General features: G+C 41.5%; 2 protein-coding genes and 1 non-coding gene across 3 annotated transcripts in view; 1 reads left to right on the top strand and 2 right to left on the bottom strand.

Moving 5' to 3' along the window:
* Window positions 1–14,216, top strand: part of MATN2 (matrilin 2) — a 66,766-nt gene extending 52,550 nt beyond the window's left edge. The window contains exons 14-19 of the mRNA XM_050890851.1: window positions 2,362–2,775; window positions 5,389–5,541; window positions 9,675–9,746; window positions 10,314–10,421; window positions 10,667–10,762; window positions 13,879–14,216. Coding sequence (XP_050746808.1) covers window positions 2,362–2,775; window positions 5,389–5,541; window positions 9,675–9,746; window positions 10,314–10,421; window positions 10,667–10,762; window positions 13,879–13,931 — 896 coding nt within the window. The 3' untranslated portion in view covers window positions 13,932–14,216. The remainder of the gene's footprint in view (window positions 1–2,361; window positions 2,776–5,388; window positions 5,542–9,674; window positions 9,747–10,313; window positions 10,422–10,666; window positions 10,763–13,878) is intronic.
* Window positions 14,217–15,781: 1,565 nt separating this feature from the next.
* On the bottom strand, window positions 15,782–19,730 carry RPL30 (ribosomal protein L30). The gene is made up of 5 exons (XM_050890858.1): window positions 19,715–19,730; window positions 19,574–19,624; window positions 18,450–18,595; window positions 17,192–17,322; window positions 15,782–15,949 (listed from the first exon to the last, which is right to left on the bottom strand). The coding sequence occupies exons 2-5, from the start codon at window positions 19,592–19,594 to the stop codon at window positions 15,900–15,902; spliced, it is 348 nt and encodes a 115-aa protein (XP_050746815.1). The 5' UTR covers window positions 19,595–19,624; window positions 19,715–19,730; the 3' UTR covers window positions 15,782–15,899.
* On the bottom strand, window positions 16,181–16,315 carry LOC127013893 (small nucleolar RNA SNORA72). Its single transcript, XR_007766136.1, has one exon. It is a non-coding gene; the product is annotated as a small nucleolar RNA SNORA72 (small nucleolar RNA).
* Window positions 19,731–19,987: the final 257 nt, after the last annotated feature.

Genomic DNA, 19,987 nt, shown 5'->3' with positions numbered 1-19,987 from the left:
GTTTTACTCCTTTGTCATACATTCTTCAAATACCATGTTTGGAGTCTTTGAATTTACAAATATGGTAAATAGAATACATATAAGTATTTCAATTTTTCTTAGATAAAGATGTCTGCAAATCAGTTGCCCATGGTTGTGAACATATTTGTGTTAATAATGATGATTCATACATCTGCAAATGCCAGGAGGGATATGTACTAAAAGAGGATCAGAAAACATGCAGAAGTAAGTATATTTTATTTAGAAAGCATTTGTTTCTTGATTTCTAAAATTACTTGACCTCACTTCAAATGCCTCACTTCAAAAAATGCCTCACTTCAAAAATGATACAATATTTGAAAGCTCAAAGCATACACGAGTGTGATGGAAAATGTCTTGAACAATTAACTTGATGCTCTCGTAAGCAAAAAACTAACAAATTGAAACAAAACAGCTGTTTTGCTATAGCATCAATTATGATAATAATTCTTTCCGAACATCAGGAAAAAAGCAAAAGTGAAATCTGATTATCAAGGAATGTGCACTGTAATCAGATTCATATATTGTGCAGCTTTTATCTTTATATACTCCATTTTAAAATATCATCAATTCTATTTGCTTATCTTCTAACATGACATGCTTAGAGTATGACATGCATTTATCTCATCACCCCTTAATACTTGGAGGAGAAATTCTTCTACTGGAACTCAGTAAAAACATTTACTCTGCAAAAATGGATGCCTTAGTTGGGAAGACTGTTATTACCAAAAGAATGGTAACATGTTCATGGCTGGTCTCAGTCCTAACTAAAACCATTCACCATGAACTCCTAGCCTATCTTGACTTACGCAGTGATACTGAGGTGGTTCTGATATTCATATTCATTGCATTTCCATCGCCTTAGTATGTGTGACACATCTTTTCCTCAGATGACTGCAGAAAGGAATTCTTGGACAGCAGTTTTACAATAGAGCTATTGTCTCAGAAGAAAAGCCCAAGCTTTAAAGCTGAAAATGCCTTATTCCTACACTGACTTGGTAACAGACATCTTCAGTAATTTCTGCAAAGTAATTTCTGCTGCACAATTCTCTCTTGTATGGTGCTTACAGCATTCTTACTGTACAAACATCAGAGATTAGTGGAGGTCAAAGTTAATTTGGTCCAGACTAAGATGCAAATCTTACTTTCTTTAGCGTGGCAAATTCTCCCTGGAAGTTGCATTGATCAAATAGGAGCAGAGCATCTCTGCAACCAGCCCCTTGCACAAAGCGCACTAAGTCTATGCCTGCTGGAGGCAGTTGCCTTCCAGAATAAAAAAAACACCTGGCAGAACCAGTCTACAGCTTTGAAGACATTCTCCAGTCCCTAAATTCCCTAACCTTGTCATAGATGCATGGTGCCTACAAACTGCTTTGATTTTTGTGTGTGCACTTGCCAAAAAGCATGAGAACTCCAAATTTGTCAGTCTCCTGACAAACTCCTAGCTTTAATGGGTAAACCACAAAAGGTTAATTTCAGCAATACATAAGCCTTCTAATTACAAGATTGTTAGAGACTTACAAGCAAAAAAACCTTATATAAACAATTCTGATCCATGTTTAGCAGCTAGGCACATTTCTAGCATTTACTCTCTCACCTGTAGTTTTTTAGCTGTTTTTCTGCCACTAGAGGTTTAAGTTTGTGCTATAAAAACATGTGTATTGTCTGAATTTTGTCCCCAGACTTGAACCTCATCCTAAGCTCTAGGGCAAGCTACCTAACCCTTCTCTTCTCGCTCAGCCTCCCCCAAGCTCTTTGGCTTTTGTCTCACTGTTCCCTGCTACTCTAAATATGACTCCTAGATTTTCACCTTATATACAAGTGTGGCTTCACTGACTCATTTCTTTGTACCACTGTTACCTTTTTGCTACTTCTGCAACACAAATGCAGTTCCAGTGATTCTCTTCCACGTCTTTCAATGCTGGTCATCTACACAAATGTAAAGTTAGCATACTGGCCTATCCCTGGAAGAAAATGATGGCAACTCTGTCTTTACATCCTAGCTATGTTCTTCAGTTATACAGTTCTCTCCACTTAACAGTCATTCTTAAAATTTGCTGATGATTGCTGTATTTTTAAGAGTTGTAGTATTCTGCAAAGCAGTATGTCTCAGTAAGTATTCACTGTGATTATATTTTTGTTAAACTCTTGGTCATAGGCACACTCTTAGCTTTTGATATAGACTGTACACAACGTATTTAGACACACTGGCAAAGTTGGATGAGCCAGGAACAAGGTACTCTAGATGATCTCTGAGTTTATGCAGTCCCTGGGTATCTAGGTCCCTTTTTCAGCTTTGTGGAGTTTTTTCATTATCTGAACATTCTGCTGCTTATTTCACAGGATGCACTGAAGGCCCAGTTGACCTGGTGTTCGTGATTGATGGATCAAAAAGTCTCGGAGAGGATAATTTTGAAATTGTAAAACAATTTGTCTCGGGAATCTTGGATTCACTTGAGATTTCACCCAAAGCTGCTCGAGTTGGTTTGCTTCAGTATTCCACTGAAGTTCGCACAGAGTTTACGTTAAGGCAGTTCAGCTCAGCCAAAGACATGAAGAAAGCTGTATCGCAAATGAAATACATGGGGCGAGGTTCCATGACAGGACTGGCTCTGAAGCAAATGTTTGAGAGAAGCTTCACAGAAACAGAAGGAGCAAGACCATTTTCAGCAAATGTCCCTCGAATCTCCATTGTGTTTACAGATGGACGAGCCCAAGATGAAGTCTCTGAGTGGGCTGCCAGAGCAAAGCGAAATGGTAAGTGGAGATGTTTTTGACTCATTCTAAAAGGCAAATATTGTTACAAATAAGATGTAGTAATAGCATGGATGTGCTACAGTATGTGCTAATCAAGAGAACATTTGCCATAGCAGTCTGGCTAGTATAGTGACCACTGTAGCAGAACATCGGATCTTTGGTGTTCACAGGAGCCTTTGCTACAAGGCATGTATGTCATCCCTAGTGCAGGACCCATGATGAGTGTCTCACCACTGGGGTTCCGTGCCATCCACAGGTAGTGGTACTACCCACCTGGCATGCCATGCAGTGCCTTGAATATATCCACTAAGGGCAGGCATTTGATACAGAGATTCGGGGACACTGGGAACTTCATGAAAAATTCTAAGAAAACAATAAAAAAAACCCCAACCTGTCTCTTCAAAATACAGAAATCTGTCCTCCTGAGAAACACTGTGGTAATAATTGGTTACGTTATATTTTTATTTACATATATTCTGTATTTTTAACCAATTTTATAGTGCTGATGGTGTTCTGGAAGGAAGATGGGCCCTCTTTACAAAGGGATATAGCTGTAGTGCTGTCTGTCTTTCTGTTTCTATGTGCCCTATCAGGCGATATGCTGAAATGTAACTGAAAACTGGTGATTTTTAATTTAGAATATGTCTGGGCAGAAATCCATCCTCTAGGACACCTGTACCACAAATCAGAAACTTTTCAGCTGTTTAGCAGAGTCAACTGAAAATTTTCAAAACTTTTCAAGAAAATAAAGGATCCCTTTTTTCTTTGTAAAACATTTTCTATTTTATGAGAAACTGCTTTAAGAACCATGGCTGATGGCCTACAACACAGAGAAAACAGCCAGACTTTGAAAGATGCTGCACATCTTTTTTTCGTTCTTGTTTTATTGGCTTGATATATCAATCATAACTTGATACATGATTAGTATAGCGTTGGTCAGGACTGATACCTCTGTGTAAGGAGAAAAGGGAAAAACGTCCAAGGACTTGAGAAGAGCATGTGCTAACAAGGGTGCCATTACAATGAAATATAAACAAAGTGTTTTTTAAAATACTAAACCCAAAGATTTATATGCTAACTAGTGAGATCTGGGAAAGTACATGGCGGATTTACAGGACTGAAGAAGGAAAGAAGTACAAGCCAACCTTGCTTACTTGCTGAATGAAACCTCAGCTCCGGACTGCTTAGACTGATATTTGTAATGCTACAAGCCAAATCCATCCCCTGTGTAATTGCAGCATAGGCAATGTAGTAATGCTGAATATGAAATTGGCCTTGAATGCTTTATCACTGATATCTCCAAGTCTTTAAAAAGCAACAGAGCTCAGCATGACTGGTCCATTCATTAAATTGAATCAGCTTCTGGTGAATGTTTTACTTTCCTGGCTGAAGTGTAGTGGTAGGCAGATTGATGATGAAAAGTAAGGAGATGCTTACGTTAAATGTTAAAGAGTTGGAAACCGCATATTTTATGATGTTATCAGGCCCAGGGTTCTTCAGCAAAAAGGTTAAAGTTGCAATTCAGTGAGTGTGTAGCTGTTATTACCCCATGATAATAAAGAGATATCAAACCTCCTCATCCTAAGTTTTATCTGAAACCAACCAGCTGAGAAGGCAGCTTCTGCTCTTGAATCTTATAAAAGAGCTTGAAATACTATGAAGCTAATAGTTGTATTATGAATCACAAAATCAGTACTAGCTGTGGACACTTTCTAAGCCAGAACTGATATAAAGAGAAATGTTGTATCAGATCATATGTTCACAAGAATAAAGAAATACCTGCTGAAAAAGGGGATATTGAAGATCACTATGTTTTCTATTCATTGCTTGTTTAAAATCTGTCCAGTGAGAGGGCTGTGAACCACTTCCTCCTTCCCTGCTTTCAGAGTGGAGAAAACTACAAATCCTTGTTTACTTTCTCCCTAGCGCCTCTGCTGGGGAAATGCTTGTCCTGAGCATTCCTGTTGTAAGGCTCTTTCTCTCCTAGCCCCACAGATTGTTTCTTTTCCCCTGTTCTTATCCTCATAGGTCTGGGTACCTTTGCAGTGCCTCCCAGCCCACTAGTGTCCCTTAGAGTGCAAGAATCTAGTCTCAATGTGCTCTGAGGATTTTGATGAAACACTAAGTATTTATATTTTTCTAAAAAAATTACTGCCATCTTTCAGGATTCTGCCCCATTTGCTGATATATAACAGGTCTTCCCATCAACCCAGTAATTGGCTTTATTGCACACACCCTACATACACAGACACGCACAAACCAGAAACTTATAGTGCAACTGTGAGGCTGACTTGTGTGACTCTCTTGGATGTTTTGCAGTACTGTTTCTGGGTTCATTTACTATCAAGTAGTGACCAGGCAACTATCATCTCTTTAACTTAAAAACTAGCTGTTAAATTACAGCAAAGCAGTGAGTTTCTACACATCTCTCAATAACTAAAGCATATTAAGCCCGTTCGAAACCAATCTTAAACTTACACAGCATATAGATTTCTTGTGCTCTCCCTTTCTCTCTCTCTCTAAAACGACTAATGCTCATATTTTCCTTTCATGGAGGAACAAGGGTTTAGAACTGCTGATGTAATAATTATGTGCAATTTCTTTTGAATCTAGGTATAATTATCTATGCCATTGGAATAGGAAAAGCAATTGAGGAAGAACTGCTGGAAATTGCTTCTGAGCCATCATATAAACATCTCTTCTACGCTGAGGATTTCACAGCTATGGAGGACATAAGTGAAGAGCTAAGAGCCCAAATCTGTGAAGGTAACAGTATTCCACTTTCATTGAGACAGAAGAGGAGTGAATGCTTACAGATTTTTTGCAGGCCTAAAAGGACAACTAGTGTCATAGTATAGGTCATAGATCATTGGTGTCAGACATTGCAAGACACAAGTCACTCACGGTAATTTTTCTGCCCTTTAATATGTGAAGAATATATACCCTTAATCTATCACCAGGTAAAGGTATATAATAATTGCCTTTCCTTTATTTTCATAAAGGTTGCATAAAACGTACACGTCTGTGCCCAGAAGAATCAATTGCTCCCTCCCCTTTCTTTTTCTACAGTTAAGTCAGCCATGCACTGAACCCCACCCTGCCAAAGAAACATGATCTACTTCATTAGGAATGTGGGAAAATAATCAGGGATTTGTAACGTCTTGATGAGAATAAAAAATTACTCTTAAGACCAGTGGCAAAAACCTAAACCACAGCAAAACAAATCATCAAGAGCTTTTGTGCATATTTATAGAAGACTAAAAATAGTTCATTGAACATACATTCACAGCTACGAAGAGCGGATCTCAGTTATGCATAAGCTCCAAGTTTCGCTCCACAAATGTGGAAGGTTTGTTCCAGAAAGCACCTTTCCTCACTCTGGCACAAACAGCCTCTCTATAAACATTCCCAGCTGAAGTTTTGCAAGGGGAACGGGGAATGTGAGCTGGGACGAAAGCTGTTCAGCCAGAGAGAGGACAGCATGTCTCTCCCACTCACACATTCACAGGACTCACTATTATTTGTAAATTCAAATTGGTACCTGAAACAAAATTCAGAAACGTCACTGTGAATAATATTAGTCATAGCACTACAATTGTGCAAGATGATTTAATTTTCACTAGCTTTTATTTGGCTGTTTTTCTTGGAATTAAGTGCAAACAGGTTTTATTTTCTTCCTTAATGTGACTGTGTAAAATTGGCTGGCAAGCAGCAGTGCATTTCGTCCTCATACAGCTGTCAAGAAAGAATCTGGAAAAAAGAATCTGAGAATGTTTCCTAGCTTGTATATTCTTTGTGTTTCTCTCAGTCCTAAGAAGTCCTAGTTCCATCCTTCTGAAATACAAAATACTATGATAACATGAAGCCAAGTCTGTTCAATTAACCTCCTTATTAGGCAGATAATCTGCTGATGACAGCATGTCATCTTAAAAGCTTGAGGAGATGCCAAAGGCAAAACTATCTGGCAATCAGTATAATAATTCTCACTCATTAGCAAACCCCAGAGCTCGGTGATGGAAATGCATCCTTCAGGTACCCACAGCAGTGTTCAGCGACCATGATTTTCTTTTTAACTACATTACTTACCGTATGAAAAATAAGTAACTCCTGCCCCTTTGTGGCAGTTTCTAGACTACAGCTCTAGTAACTGGGCAGAGCTGGTGCGTCTCAGCTTCTGTCCTCCTCTCTCACCAACAGGCAATGCCTCACACCTGTGAACTGAGGACTGACCCAGCCTTGTTTTTCCGGACACTCCAGGACTACCTATTGCTCATCAACTCACTCCACCAGAAATTCTGCCTCCAAGCCTGTTACACAAGTTGAAAGTTCATTTTTTCCCCTCTGTTTTGGCTTACAAGCTAAATTTTTTCCCTCCTTTGCAACAGCCGTAATTTCTTTTTTACTCCAGCCTTGGTCCTTAGCTGAGGACTTCTGAGGCTCCAGCCTGTGAGCGCAGTGGGAGACCTCTGAACCTCATGGACTCCACTGACAAAGCCTCTCATCCCCAGTCCCAGCTGTGGATGGGCTGCATCTTTCCAAGTAAAGCAGAAGCCCTCCAAATCTCTTTTGGGGTAAGGCTTTTTTCCTTTTATTCTGCAAGAAAGCATCAGCCTTGTAGAATAGCTGCTGATTACTATTAATTATTCTTGATGGCTAGTAGTTAAAAAAAAAAAGTGGTTTTCTCTTTTGTTTCTTATTAAGAGGAATTCAGTCGGAAGGTTCCCATTCATTGCCTTGGTTAATGTTCATTTCTCATCTGACTGGAAGCACTAACGAGGCTACAGCAATGACATACATAATACGCACTACTCATGATTGCCTCTTCACCCCTGTTCTGAGCATGTGCATTACGAGAGCCTTTAATTACATGGTCACATACTATTTTTGTCACAAGACCCCAGCCCTGATCAGATGACAGTACTCAGCAGCCTGCTGGTTAACATTCTGTTCTCCTTCCAAATTGCAGATCATTACCACTGCTGCAAATAGCCACTGCTTTTGAAGACATACTTTTTCGAAGACACTTTCTCACAGGCTTTTCCTAACAAAATACTTGTTACAAAACAGAACACTAAAAACAAACACCCAACTTTAGCATTGTTCCCCAACAAATTTGAGTATTTATGTTCACTGCACTGACTTCACCAAGGGACTCAGGGTTAGCAGCCTCTGTTGCTACTTGTCTCATTATTCACAGCTTTACAGAGGTGATGAGATCAGAAATCTCTGGGCCCCAAGCAGTTTCTGAAGCCTGAAGAGGATTTTCTGAAACGCCAAATTCCCATCCCAAACTGGAGACATTCTGCCACATTTCTGCTAGTGTATCTAACAGTCGTCTTTCCTGTCACTTACATCTGAATCCTAATTACTTGTCTATACCAGCCCAGTGTCCAAAGCTCAAAACTTTTCAGGTCAGTTCCTCTGCCCTTCCTAGACAGCCTCCTCGTTAGCCTACAGCTCATAAACGACTTCTAGAGCAAGTCATTACGCAGGGTTAAACACTGAAGGTTCTTCTTACCTGTTTCTTCCCTCCTACCCTGGAAATCTCACCCATCCTTGTTCCCAGTTGATCATTCTTCTGCTACACTCCTCACCCAGTTTGTTTCATTCCTTACCTTGTGATCTCATCCCACACCTCTCTGCCCTGAACTCTTCTCCAAACTCTGTGTTCCTTCCACCAGCTGGTTCCCACGCAGACTTTTTGATACATATAAGTACTGTCATTCTGCCCACTGAACTCTGGTCTTCTTACTCAACCGCTCATCTCCCTTCATTCCCTCTTCCTCATGCTCAGTCATTCCAGCCCCCACCCAGAGGGTCTCATCTCCTTCCCAGTGCAACTTAGCACAGCTGTGTATTATTTTCCGTCAAAATTCACTAGACCAACAGAGATCCCAATAGCTATAACAAACCTGTGGGGCCCAGAAGCATCTTCCACCTCCCTACAGCATCTTCATGGCCTATCAGGAGAGTTTGCACCATCACCTTTTACCCTCACGCATTCACTTTCAGTGAAGGAACTCTGGGTATATTCACAAGGAGGGAATCCCAGATGCTCCATCCAATCCCCTGTCATAGTTGATCAAGTCGTGCAGTTGTTAAATGTATGTTCTATCAGCTCATCTGGGCCATTAAGGGCTCCACAGTTAACTGAAGGTGAAGCATTTATTCTCCAGAAAAGAACCCACTCTTAAGGAACCAAAGCTGCCTCTACATTACCCTCTTGCGGCAAGAAAGGGGTAGTGCACAGAATTACTCTTTGAGGTGGTTATACCTACATATGAAATAGGCTTCCATTTCTCTCCAGGCACCCTTTGACTAAAAAGATGGGTATGTGGAGTCTGAAATAAATTCCTACATTTTAAAGGCTGTGCTTCATGAATTAGAAACTTGTATTTTTGCTTATAAGTGTAGTGCATCAAATAAACTCTACTGCCCCCTTCTCACCTAAACGCTTCCAAGTCCCTGATCAATGTTTCCCATTATAAAGGAGAAAATTGAAGGAGAGTAAGAAATTTCTTCCTTCTCCAAGCAGTTTTTATTCTTATTCAGTTCACCCCAGAGGACTGATGGATGACAATTAAACATGCAAGAATTTTCACAAAAGGACACAAAGTAGGTTGCTGTGATTTCAGATGGCTTCACTACTATTAATCTATTTGTAAAGCACTTCTGGTTTTGGAAGAGTTCCTCTGATAGTCTGAGTTGAAGGGTGAGTCCTGGAGTTTCCATCAACACTGGACCTCTTCTAAACTGCACAGGTATGAGGCATTCTCCATGTGTTACGAGAGACAGAAACACCGAGTTACTGGTAAGAAACATCTCCGTTTCTAGGGAATGTGAACATTTTTATTGCTCCTTTCGTGATCTCATTTCCTTTGGCAATTTCTTTCTACCAGCATTGAAAGATTCAGCTCACCAGCAGGATCCATCATCTGGGAGGCTTCATAAGACTGGTCCACAGCCTTCAGGTTGGCCGTTTTAACTCAGTGTCCTGCTGTCTAGCCAGATCATTGCTAAGTTGCCTCTTCATGCCGCCTTCTGTAGAGAACACTAACAATTCACCTATGAGAGAAATGTTCATCCCGTTCCCCTCCCCCCTCCAAGCCACCCTCCTTTCTGCAATTCAAATCTGCTTTGTACAAAAAAATACGAGAATCACTGTAACAAACACATGGCTGCATGCTTCTTACACCATCCAAATGAACTACTTCATGGGGAAACTTGTATTTCAACACTGTGCTTGATGTTTTAAAGCATGGTCAGCTTTCAGTCACTTCTGTTTCTCACAGGAACCTTCACAACTCCCTTTCAGTTCTGCAGCCCACAACTTAAATCATGTATACAGTAAATACAGCCTAACACCTCAGTTCCTTCACATCTTTGTATCCCTAGTCCTCTCCATGAATGATCCTCACTGCAATCAGTGAGATCACTCACTAATTAAGGAGAACTCAGTGCATGTGAGTAGAAAAAAAAATACTGTATCATTAAGTGAAGTGGGTTTGATTTTTAGACTTTTGGGGGGTTTCCTGCAGGACCTGAATCAACCACAATAGCCATCACAGATGTCATTGCCTGTCCCAATCTTGCAGTACACCACAAGTATCTTTTTGAAGACAGTCACACTCACTCAAGAACAACAGGTAATCAGGTTACCTTTGTTTAAAATAATCTAGACTGCTCTTTAAATATATAGGCCTAAGTGTTGTGTACTATTTTCCAGTATTTGCAAAATCTGCCCCAGAGCATTCCTTTGGATGTTGGCCTGTTTTGAGAACAGGAAGCTGTATTAAACCTGCTCTGCATTTATAAGTCCTTGTCATTTCCTCCCCCATCCCATTCGATTTATTCAGCATTTGGTCTATGCTTGACTGTTTCTGTTTTTCAGCAAAAGCTTCAAAAGATAAAGACCAGTGCAAATGTGAAAACCTTGTGACATTCCAGAACTATGCAACCAATGAAGTAAGAAAACTCACCCAGCGATATATCCTTTCAGAATAATTGTTTCTCATATGTAAGACAAGGGGGGCAGGTTAAAAGAAACTGTAATGCATCAAGTCTAAGCTGTCTCTATAGCTCAAATCAATCTACTGTAACGAAAAGCTAAACTACTAACAGATGTTAATCTCCAAGAAGCAAGGCTTTTAAAACTTGAAATCTGCCTCTCCCATAGGAGGGACCAAAATATTAATAAGGATCTTAACTTTTAATAATCCCTAACAGTAAACACCTTCAGGCACAGTAAAGAAATGACTAGTCAAATTCAAGACTAACACTCTTTGCTTTGGGTTATTTCTTCAGATGGTATCGAAACAGCATTTACTGGCTACAGGAGTCAGCGTACAGGAGATGTTTCCCTTCTGAACTGCTTGGTGAAGCATCAGATGCAGGGAGTCATTTAAAACAATACTCCAAATAAAGAGGAATTCAGAGGACTAAGGTCTGATTAATTTTGCATAAACAAATATGCAGATAAAAATTAGCTAAGTGCAGATCAATAGCTTCCCCCCACCCCCAAGTTAGTCTGTCTTTTGACGGGAGCTGTTAGTACAGTAGCCTTTACGCTATCTGTAACATCCACCAGACGTCTCAGGAGACAACAGCAGCAAATTGGCAATACAACTTTCTGCAGTATTTTGCATCACGCAGTATTTATGCAGCAAATACCTGTGTTTTCTTCACGAAAGCTGCTTCTGCCTAATCAAATAAATAGAAGACATCACATCTGCTAAGTTTCATAACTGTGTGCAAGATCAATAAGTGCTTATTTTCTGCACTTATTTCCACTGAGCGCAGAGATACCAACAGCTCATAACTGTGTGCTTCCTAGGCAAGAACAGCTTCAGACTGAGAAACCTGTGGAGTTAACAGTCTGTCCAGAGTCAGGCTAACACAGCCCTCAGTGGTTGTGACATCAGGCAAGACCAGAGGGCTCTGTTAACGTACCAGTCATTGCCTACCAGTTCAGACCTTACCTCCAGCTACTTTGTGTAACTGCAGCAGCCAGCCTCACTCTCTCTCTCACCTTCCCAAGTGAATCCTTCAGCAGGTACCTTAAGGAATCATGTTCTGATCACTTGATTAATTTTAAATTATTCCATGCAAAGTAGAATTACTTCATAAAGGGAGAGAAAGCCATCGCATAAGGTTATTGCTAGGTGCTTCAAATGCTCATCAACATTTATACTTCTCTGAAGGGACTTCTCCAAAGTCTCCCAATGACTTCAGAGAAAAATCTCTAGGTCATTTCCCACATCCTTAAGAGCATTATGCAGACACATGCAGTTCCAACCTAGATGCTCATGAGAAAGGAGACCACTCCTTCCCCCTTCAGCAGAAGCCTCGGCCTCTTTACTGTAATCTCCTGCAGCTGGGCTATGAGGAACTCTGAGCTTACTCAGAATCAAAGAAAACAGAGCTTAGCAACACGTGCTTTTTTGCTTTACAATTTGAGCAGGCAACCTTGTGATTTTTAGAGTCCGAGAAGGACTCAAGGTGATGGAAAAGCTGCTGACACTGAGCCAGACACCTACACATTTTGAAAGGAACAGTGCCAAGCACTTCCCCAGAGCACTGTGCAACCACTGCTTTGAACAGAGTAAGAACTATCCAGTTTCCTCTGTTACAAACCACATTTCTCTGCCCTATCCAAAGAGCAGCTCAGATACGGAGTGATATACTAGTTCTTGATAACTGCAGAAGACTTCTGGCCAGTCCCCATCCCAGGGATCTGGGGGGAGGGGGGAAGGGAGAATGGGGTACAAAACTAGCTCCAGTTACAGAATATAAATTTAGAGGGACGAATCCGAACTGTTGATGATTTGTATCCAACTACATTTAACTTTTTCTATCAGTAGATGAATGCAATTTCTACTGCTTGAACTTTGCCTCTGTAAACACTCGAGAAACATTGATGTTGCATAGAAAGCAGCTCAAATGATGCTAGCATGCATATAGTAATTCCTTCTGCATGACAAGACAGTTGAGGAATTACCAAACATAAACCCGATGTACAGGCAGGCTAGTCCCCACAGAAGCAGGACTCCCTCTCTTGCTCCTTACTAGCAAGAGGATAGATTCTTCTGCTGTCAATGTGATAGGGGGGCGGGGGGGGGGGGGGGCGCATGGCTGTTCTGGCCAAACTCAGAGGCTGAATTCAATTTGCCTGTCTACCCTAACCGATTTCTAACAGCCCCTTGTTGAAGATCCCACTTTTGTATGCCCAGTTCTCCATTTTTCCTTTGTTAAGACCTTAAAACATTGAAATCAAGATACTAGACAAACAAGCAAAGAGTGGGGTGCAGCAACTTAGTCCTTTTAAGGTGGGCCTCAGTGCCTTCAGTTCTCTCTTGATGCTAGGTCCCCTCTTCCTCTCAGCTTCCCCTAGCTCCAGCCTTACCATAGCTCTTTGAGAGAGGTGGTCAGGTAAACGGTACCAATCCAACCTCCTCCTGCAGCAGACACAGCATTCCGTCAGCTGGAGGTGCTTATCAGGAAAGTGATGCTGTACACTGCTTTGCATTGCTAGTTTCTTACTTTCAGTGGAGCCAGCCCTAGATCCCATGGAGCTTGTTGTGCTCTACTCCACATCTGTCTGAAAACCACTGGCTTTGTAAAAACAGTACCCTACGCTACGCCACCACAGGGCAGGAATACAAGATCATCAGCAGACATTTTACTGCAGTCATGGAGCTTCATACAGTTTTATCACCTACTGTTAGCTTGCATGTAGTTTTCCATGTGATGAAGTGAAACTTTTTTTAAACAGCACTAACTAGGATAAATATTTAGCTTCCCTTTAAAATAGAGGAAAACGGCCAGTTTTGAGAACCACCAGCCTTTTCAATAAGCTGCAGCCCAAACTCCATGTCAAGGCATGCCTGTTAATGAATAGGGGTTCACACAGCTTTCTCAACTCAGCTGATCAAAGCAGAACAAGAAAATACAGGGGAGCATTATATCAGAAACTACTGGGAGTCAAAGAGGGTAACAAAGAGGAGAAACAAGAGCAAGTTTATGGACCACAGCAATCTGGCAGCTGACACTGTTTTCCTATTAATGCATTGTATCAGTAGCTCTCTTTCCTTAACTTTTGTCTACTGGAAGAAATGACGAAGAGAATGGAAGACTTGGAAAACAGGCTTAAAGTCTGATCAGTATTTAAAGTGTATACCACACTGTATATTTATACATACAAACTTGTCAGAGCTATTTTCTTAAACTGGTTCAAAGTAAAATAACAAATCCTTGTGTCTGAAGTTGAAAAGAATATTTTGGATCCCTGCATCTATACACTATGTGTTCTGTCTTGCATTGATTGCAGATAAGAAATGTTGAAAATTTTATAAACGATTTAGTAACTAGCAAAAATTCTGATTAAGCAGAACTAAACAATTGAAATAAGCTATGCAAAATAATAAAATGCTGTTATTTTTTGAAGTGAAACCTTCATGTTTTGAAGTACTTTTAGAGTATGAATTTATTTGGCTTGCTTTTCTGTATTTCCCTCCTCTACTCACTCTGCTAGTATTTTAAGCACCCTATCTGTGTGGATATATATAGTTCTATATATACATATATATATATAAAAACAGAACAAGTGGGACAGCATTCACAGCAATCAGGTTTCACTTATATTCTTCAAACAAGAGTAGACTACTGAAATAAGGTGGAAGTAAAAATACAAATTTATATGTCTGTGTTGAAAATGTGATGAAAGTAAATGCGCAAAGTAGGAAGTCTGCTGGATTATCAGGGTATAACAATCCGAAGTTTCAAGTACTTCTTCTCTTACCACATCCAGACCATGTAACTTCTCCCTACTGTTCCTTGGTCAGCATTCAGTGATTCTCTAACTTTCCCAAATGCAACTAGTATTTAATTATGAAAGCATTCTTTGGGCAATACAACTAGCTGCACACCTGTTTGTCAAACACTAAGACACAAACAAAAACAGCAAATTGCTTCCAGCCATTCTGGCCAACTGATGTGCCTTGAAGTTTTACTCCTTCCCCTTGGCAGCAACAGTATGCTTCTGCTAACTTTACTTTCACACTAACAGCAGTATCTAAACTATCTCTTGAACTGGTCCAAATCTGTGGTGTAACAGACAGACACAGCAGCACTTCCTCCTTTGCTTTGACACACATTGGTTTGCCTCTTTGCTATCTCCAAATGGAAACACACAACTTCATCCATTCTATACCAGGAGCAGTTGCAGCAAGACTAGATGAAGTGATCTCAGATAAGCTAATGAGCGTGCATGGATACATACCAGCAAGCTTTAAAAGGTACCCTGTGCTTTGGCATACTTTGGCAAACAGAACGCAAGTTCTGCAAGGAGACTGGTACACACTGATTTTTCATTAGGTGTTTCTTTTACTGCACATCAGCAAAGCACTGGCACCTCATTTAATAATCACTAGTAATAAGGAACATCCTGCGGCCATGGTCTCACACAAAACAGGCACAAATCTGTAAGATACCAATGTCCTCAGCAACAGTGACTTGAGAACACCAACTCATCTGTCTCTAATATAACATCTTCAAAAAACTAAAAAAAAGGGACCAATTTAACATCAGCTTTAAGAAGTTAATTGGTATCTTATTGAAAGAATGTTATACATCATGTCTAGCAGCTATCCTATTTGCCATTTGACAGATATATATTCTCTTGGAAGGAAAAGACAAAGGGGATAATTTGCATTAGTACTCTGTGATTGACTTGGTAAAAACAGTTTGAGTTTTTTTAGTGTAAGTAAACCCTCTGGGATCGCCCACCAACATCCCAAATTTGCTACTGTACCTCACATTACACCTTGGTTTTGCATTAGCACTCCAAAATCAAAAACTAAGGAAGCCCTAGCCTGTTGGGATTTGGCACCATACTTGCCGTGATCAAGTCCTCCTCCACTTACCTCTCAAGATCCACAACTTCTAGAGAAAGAAACAGGCAAGTTTTGTACTATCAAGGTTATTTCTAACAGAACAGGAAACACAGCAGTGGTAATGAATCTTCATTTATATAGTTTGTTCCCTAAAACCAGCAAAGGTATAATACAAATTTTTCTTAAAACAGATCTGTAACCAGTTTTATTGTAGAAATAACACCTTTACAGCATTTACTTCTCACTGGTTTGTTCTGGCATGCTTCTAATGATGTCAGAGTCACCTGTAAAACAAAAAACATATTGTTACAAGAGGACCCACAGAAAGATCTGCTTTCAGGAAAAGCCAAAAAGTAAAAAAAACCCAACGCACTGATTCTACAAATAGAAAACAACTTAAAAGCAATACAAAGACAGCCTGTTTAGGAAAAAAGCAAGCAATTCTGATGGCTTGATAAAAACATTTGTAACTGTATTTTGGTAATCTATACACAATATTTTTACAGTAACTATGTACCTGTCACTAGCATTTACAAAGCCAGTACTAGAGCCACAATCTAGTTCTGGAGGACACAATGCATAGTTTTAATATAGCGAATGTCTAGCCTCCCCTGATCACGAAAATATCAGGACAGCGAGAATATTCGCATTACGTTACACAGTGATAAGATTTACTTGCAGTTCCTTCCCTGCCCAAAATCAAACCTAGAAGTAACATTTTGAAAATTAAGTTTACAGCTAGTATTTGAATACAAGCAAGCTAAATAAAGTTTTCTGAAGAAACAGCAAATTCAAACCGATGTCACTTGGGGAACATTTGGTGAAAGGTATTACAGAAATCATTAAATCCATGTGTATGCATTTTGGTCAAGAAACAGAACAAAAGATTGATTCTTCTCTTAGAAGATTCTGGAAAGAAGATGAGAAGTCACCTAATTAGCAGTCTGTATGAGGACCTTGAGCAACTCTCTGGGACAAAGAGTGCTACCAAACCACAGTAATTACACACAGACTTACAGTTTTAAAATAAAACGTTTAATATAACTTTCAACTCTGGATTAGTATGCACCTGCATATAGGTTAATCATTCTAGGAAGCAGGAGAACTCACAAACCTCTGTCTTAGATTAAGAACAGTGAAACAAGGCTGATGTAAACAGCATGTTGCAGAAGCTCGTATTCTAGCTGATGGGCTCAGAAGCATGTACCATGAAGTTGCTTCCCAGCCACTGAAACCTCATTACAGACCAACAGGTAGACAAAAAGCACGCTCAGAGGGTTTAGCAGTAAAAGGAGCTATGTGCAAACATAAGCAGCAGTAATTCCAGGTTCTAAGAACCTAGGACTCACAGAAGAACAGGATATTGGTCAGAGGAAATTGTAATTAAGAGTTAAACCTGACAGAAAAGGACAGCAAAGCGTGTCATCACCCCTGCACAGTTACTTGCTCAGTGCTGCTACTCACAGGTGAACGGAGAAACCACTGACACATACCCATTTGGTCACTATACTGTAAGAGAGACATACCTGGGTCAATGATAGCCAGTGTGCACACTCTGTAGTATTTTCCGCATGCTGTGCCCAATTCGATGTTATTGCCGCTATAATGATGGACACCAGTCTTGGCAAGCATAGCGTAGTATTCAATCTCTGACTTTCTGAAATTCAAAAACTAGGTGTTACAGTACTGACAATTCTGATTGACTGTAATACAGCAAGGGCAGCTTTAACTCCAATCACACTTAAACCTTACACAGTTTTCCTTCCTACCCAGAAAAACACATCTGTTCCCTGCCAGACAACATCACTGCTGTGTTGTGGCTCAGGAACCTTTATCCAGAAGTATGCTGAAGACATGTAACGGCAAACCCACTTTTGGAGTGCAAATCCTTGAGGTTCCTCCTACGCATGCTCATTTCTACAGGAAAGAAGGGGATTCAGGACTGCCAGACTTCCAAACGGTTGTAGGAGCTAAGCCAAACTGCATAAACGATGACCATTATTAACGCTGATACCCAGTGGCCAGATGCTGAACAGAGATCTGGCTGCCACTAGCTGTGAAAGAAACTGTGTATTTTTCTCAAAAAAAAGTCAATCTATATTCCCTTCTCTTCTGACTTCCACCAGGAGATTCTAGTGGTCAATACTGTTCCTCAAGCACTTTTGGGATCCTCACTAACATGTTGCCTACTATAACAGTCCTGCCATTTCTCAAGCATCTAATTTTGGTTTTCCGCATTTACAGTTTCTTGAATCTGTCAATATCCTTTGATGACCAAAAGGGTCCAGAAATTCAGCAAGGAAAATATCAGGGAGTTAGTAAAGATTTCATTCTCAAAAAAGCAATTTCACTGGCCAGGCACCTAAATTTGTAACTTACTTGGACTGCAAATTTTATATGCTTCAAGTATTTTAAAATCAGTGTCAATTACCAGTTTTCCTACCTGTAAAATTATTTTCTAATACACTACTTTGAAAAAACACAGGAATTCAGCCCCATTATACTTTTAATGAATGCTATCAGTGTGAAAAGCTTCCAGTATCTTCACTAGTGCGAACTCTTTGAATTAGAAAGCTAGGAAAATGTTGGGAAGCATTTCAACACATCCAGACCTGAAATCATTATACACCAAACAACCCATCACTTTTATTTCATAGCACTCTGGAATATGCCAGCAAAGTACTGTGCATTAATAAGTCACTGCAGCAATTAACATGAAGTACACGCTGTATTTGTACAAAGAACCTGTCTTAAAGAGAATTGTTTTTTCGTACGTCTGCTTACCTCAAAGCAGGACAGTTGTTGGCTAGGATGACCAACTTGGCTTTGCCCTGCCGAATCATTTTCAGAGTCTGTTTGTATCCTAGCACATATTTACCACTTTTCATAACCAGCTGAAGCCTGGAGTTTATGGACTCTAGAGACTTTTTCTGAAAAAGATGTAGAAAAGCATTATTGTAGGTTACTTTGCATTTTGCAAAATGGAGGAGAACATAAGAAAATGAAGAAATTCCAAAAACAAGCAATCTTTTAATAATTTCCCTATAATTTGCAATGCAGAGTAAGAAAAGCCAGCCTACCATATGAGTATGAGAAAGCTTGTGGATAAGGGGGTTGCTAACACTATGTTTTCCCAACTTCATAAAAATACCTTACCCATGTATCTTACAACAGGAAAATACATCTTAAAGCACTGTTGCTGCTATGTATATTAATCAGTAACATCTGGGTGTATTTGACAGGCCTTTATCAAAGCTCAGCTAGTCAAGTCCAAGTAAATACTACTTTCGCCTTACAAATCTAAACCAGGTTTGGAGTATATCTCTTCCTAGGGCACACGCTAACAGTGTTATATTGGTTAGCAGAAACAAGCAATCACATGCAATATGAGCTGACACTCCAACAGGAGAGTGTGGTGTTCATGACAACACGTAAGTGCATTTGCAAGGACGACCACCCCCATCTAACAAGAAACCCATGTTGACCACAGTCGCTCTAAGAGAAAGGCAAGAACATGGCAGGAAACGCAAAAGCTGAGCTCCACCCGCACTACGAACGCGGCACCCGCTCGCCCTTCCTCCAGCTAGCACAGGGGCCCTGTAAGCAGCCCGGGATAATGCACAGGAGGGAACCGAGGACAGACAAGTCGATGGGAGGCGGCCGCAGGCCGCGGCTGGCAGCCTGTGCAGGGAGTGCACGGCCCGAGCTCTGAGGGCCGCGACAGGCGCCTCCGGCTGTGCCCATGGCCCCCCGCTGCCCCCGGTCCCCGCCCCAGACCACGCCGGGGTCCACTCTGCCTCACCGCGGCGCCACCCGCCCCCCTCCGCCGCCCCCTCCCGCGCAGCGCCCGCCGCTGGCGGAGGCCGGGCCGCCGCCACGTGAGCCCGGCGCGGCCCGCTCCCACTCACCGTCTTCTTCGCGGCCACCATGTTGCTGCCTCGCGCCGGGTCGGGCGGTAACTGGAACACAGGGGTGAACGGGGGGAGCGGTTAGCACCCGGCAGCGGCCCCCCGCGCCCGCCCGCGCCGCCCCGGCCGAGCCCCACTCACCGGAGACGCGCCTCCAAGATGGCCGGGCAGCCAGAAAGGAGCGAGCTCCCACAAGGCATCGCGGATCCCCGCGCGGCAGCTCTCGCGAGAGCCCCAGCCTCCCCGCCCCTCCCACCAGCTGCCAATGCGGCGGAGGGGCCGCCAGTGGGGGCGGTGCCTGGCTGAGTGCAGGGCGGGGCCTGGCCAAGCGCGGGGCGGGGCCAGTGAGCCGGGCGGCGCCGCGCCGCGCCACCGCCTTGGATGCTCTGTGGCCGCGCGCCTCCGTTCGCCCTC

The sequence above is a fragment of the Gymnogyps californianus genome, chromosome 2, assembly GCF_018139145.2.
Source record: "Gymnogyps californianus isolate 813 chromosome 2, ASM1813914v2, whole genome shotgun sequence".
Classification (NCBI taxonomy): domain Eukaryota; kingdom Metazoa; phylum Chordata; class Aves; order Accipitriformes; family Cathartidae; genus Gymnogyps; species Gymnogyps californianus.
The sequence above is the reverse complement of the archived record's forward strand: the minus strand, read 5'-3'. Positions and strand labels throughout refer to the sequence as shown.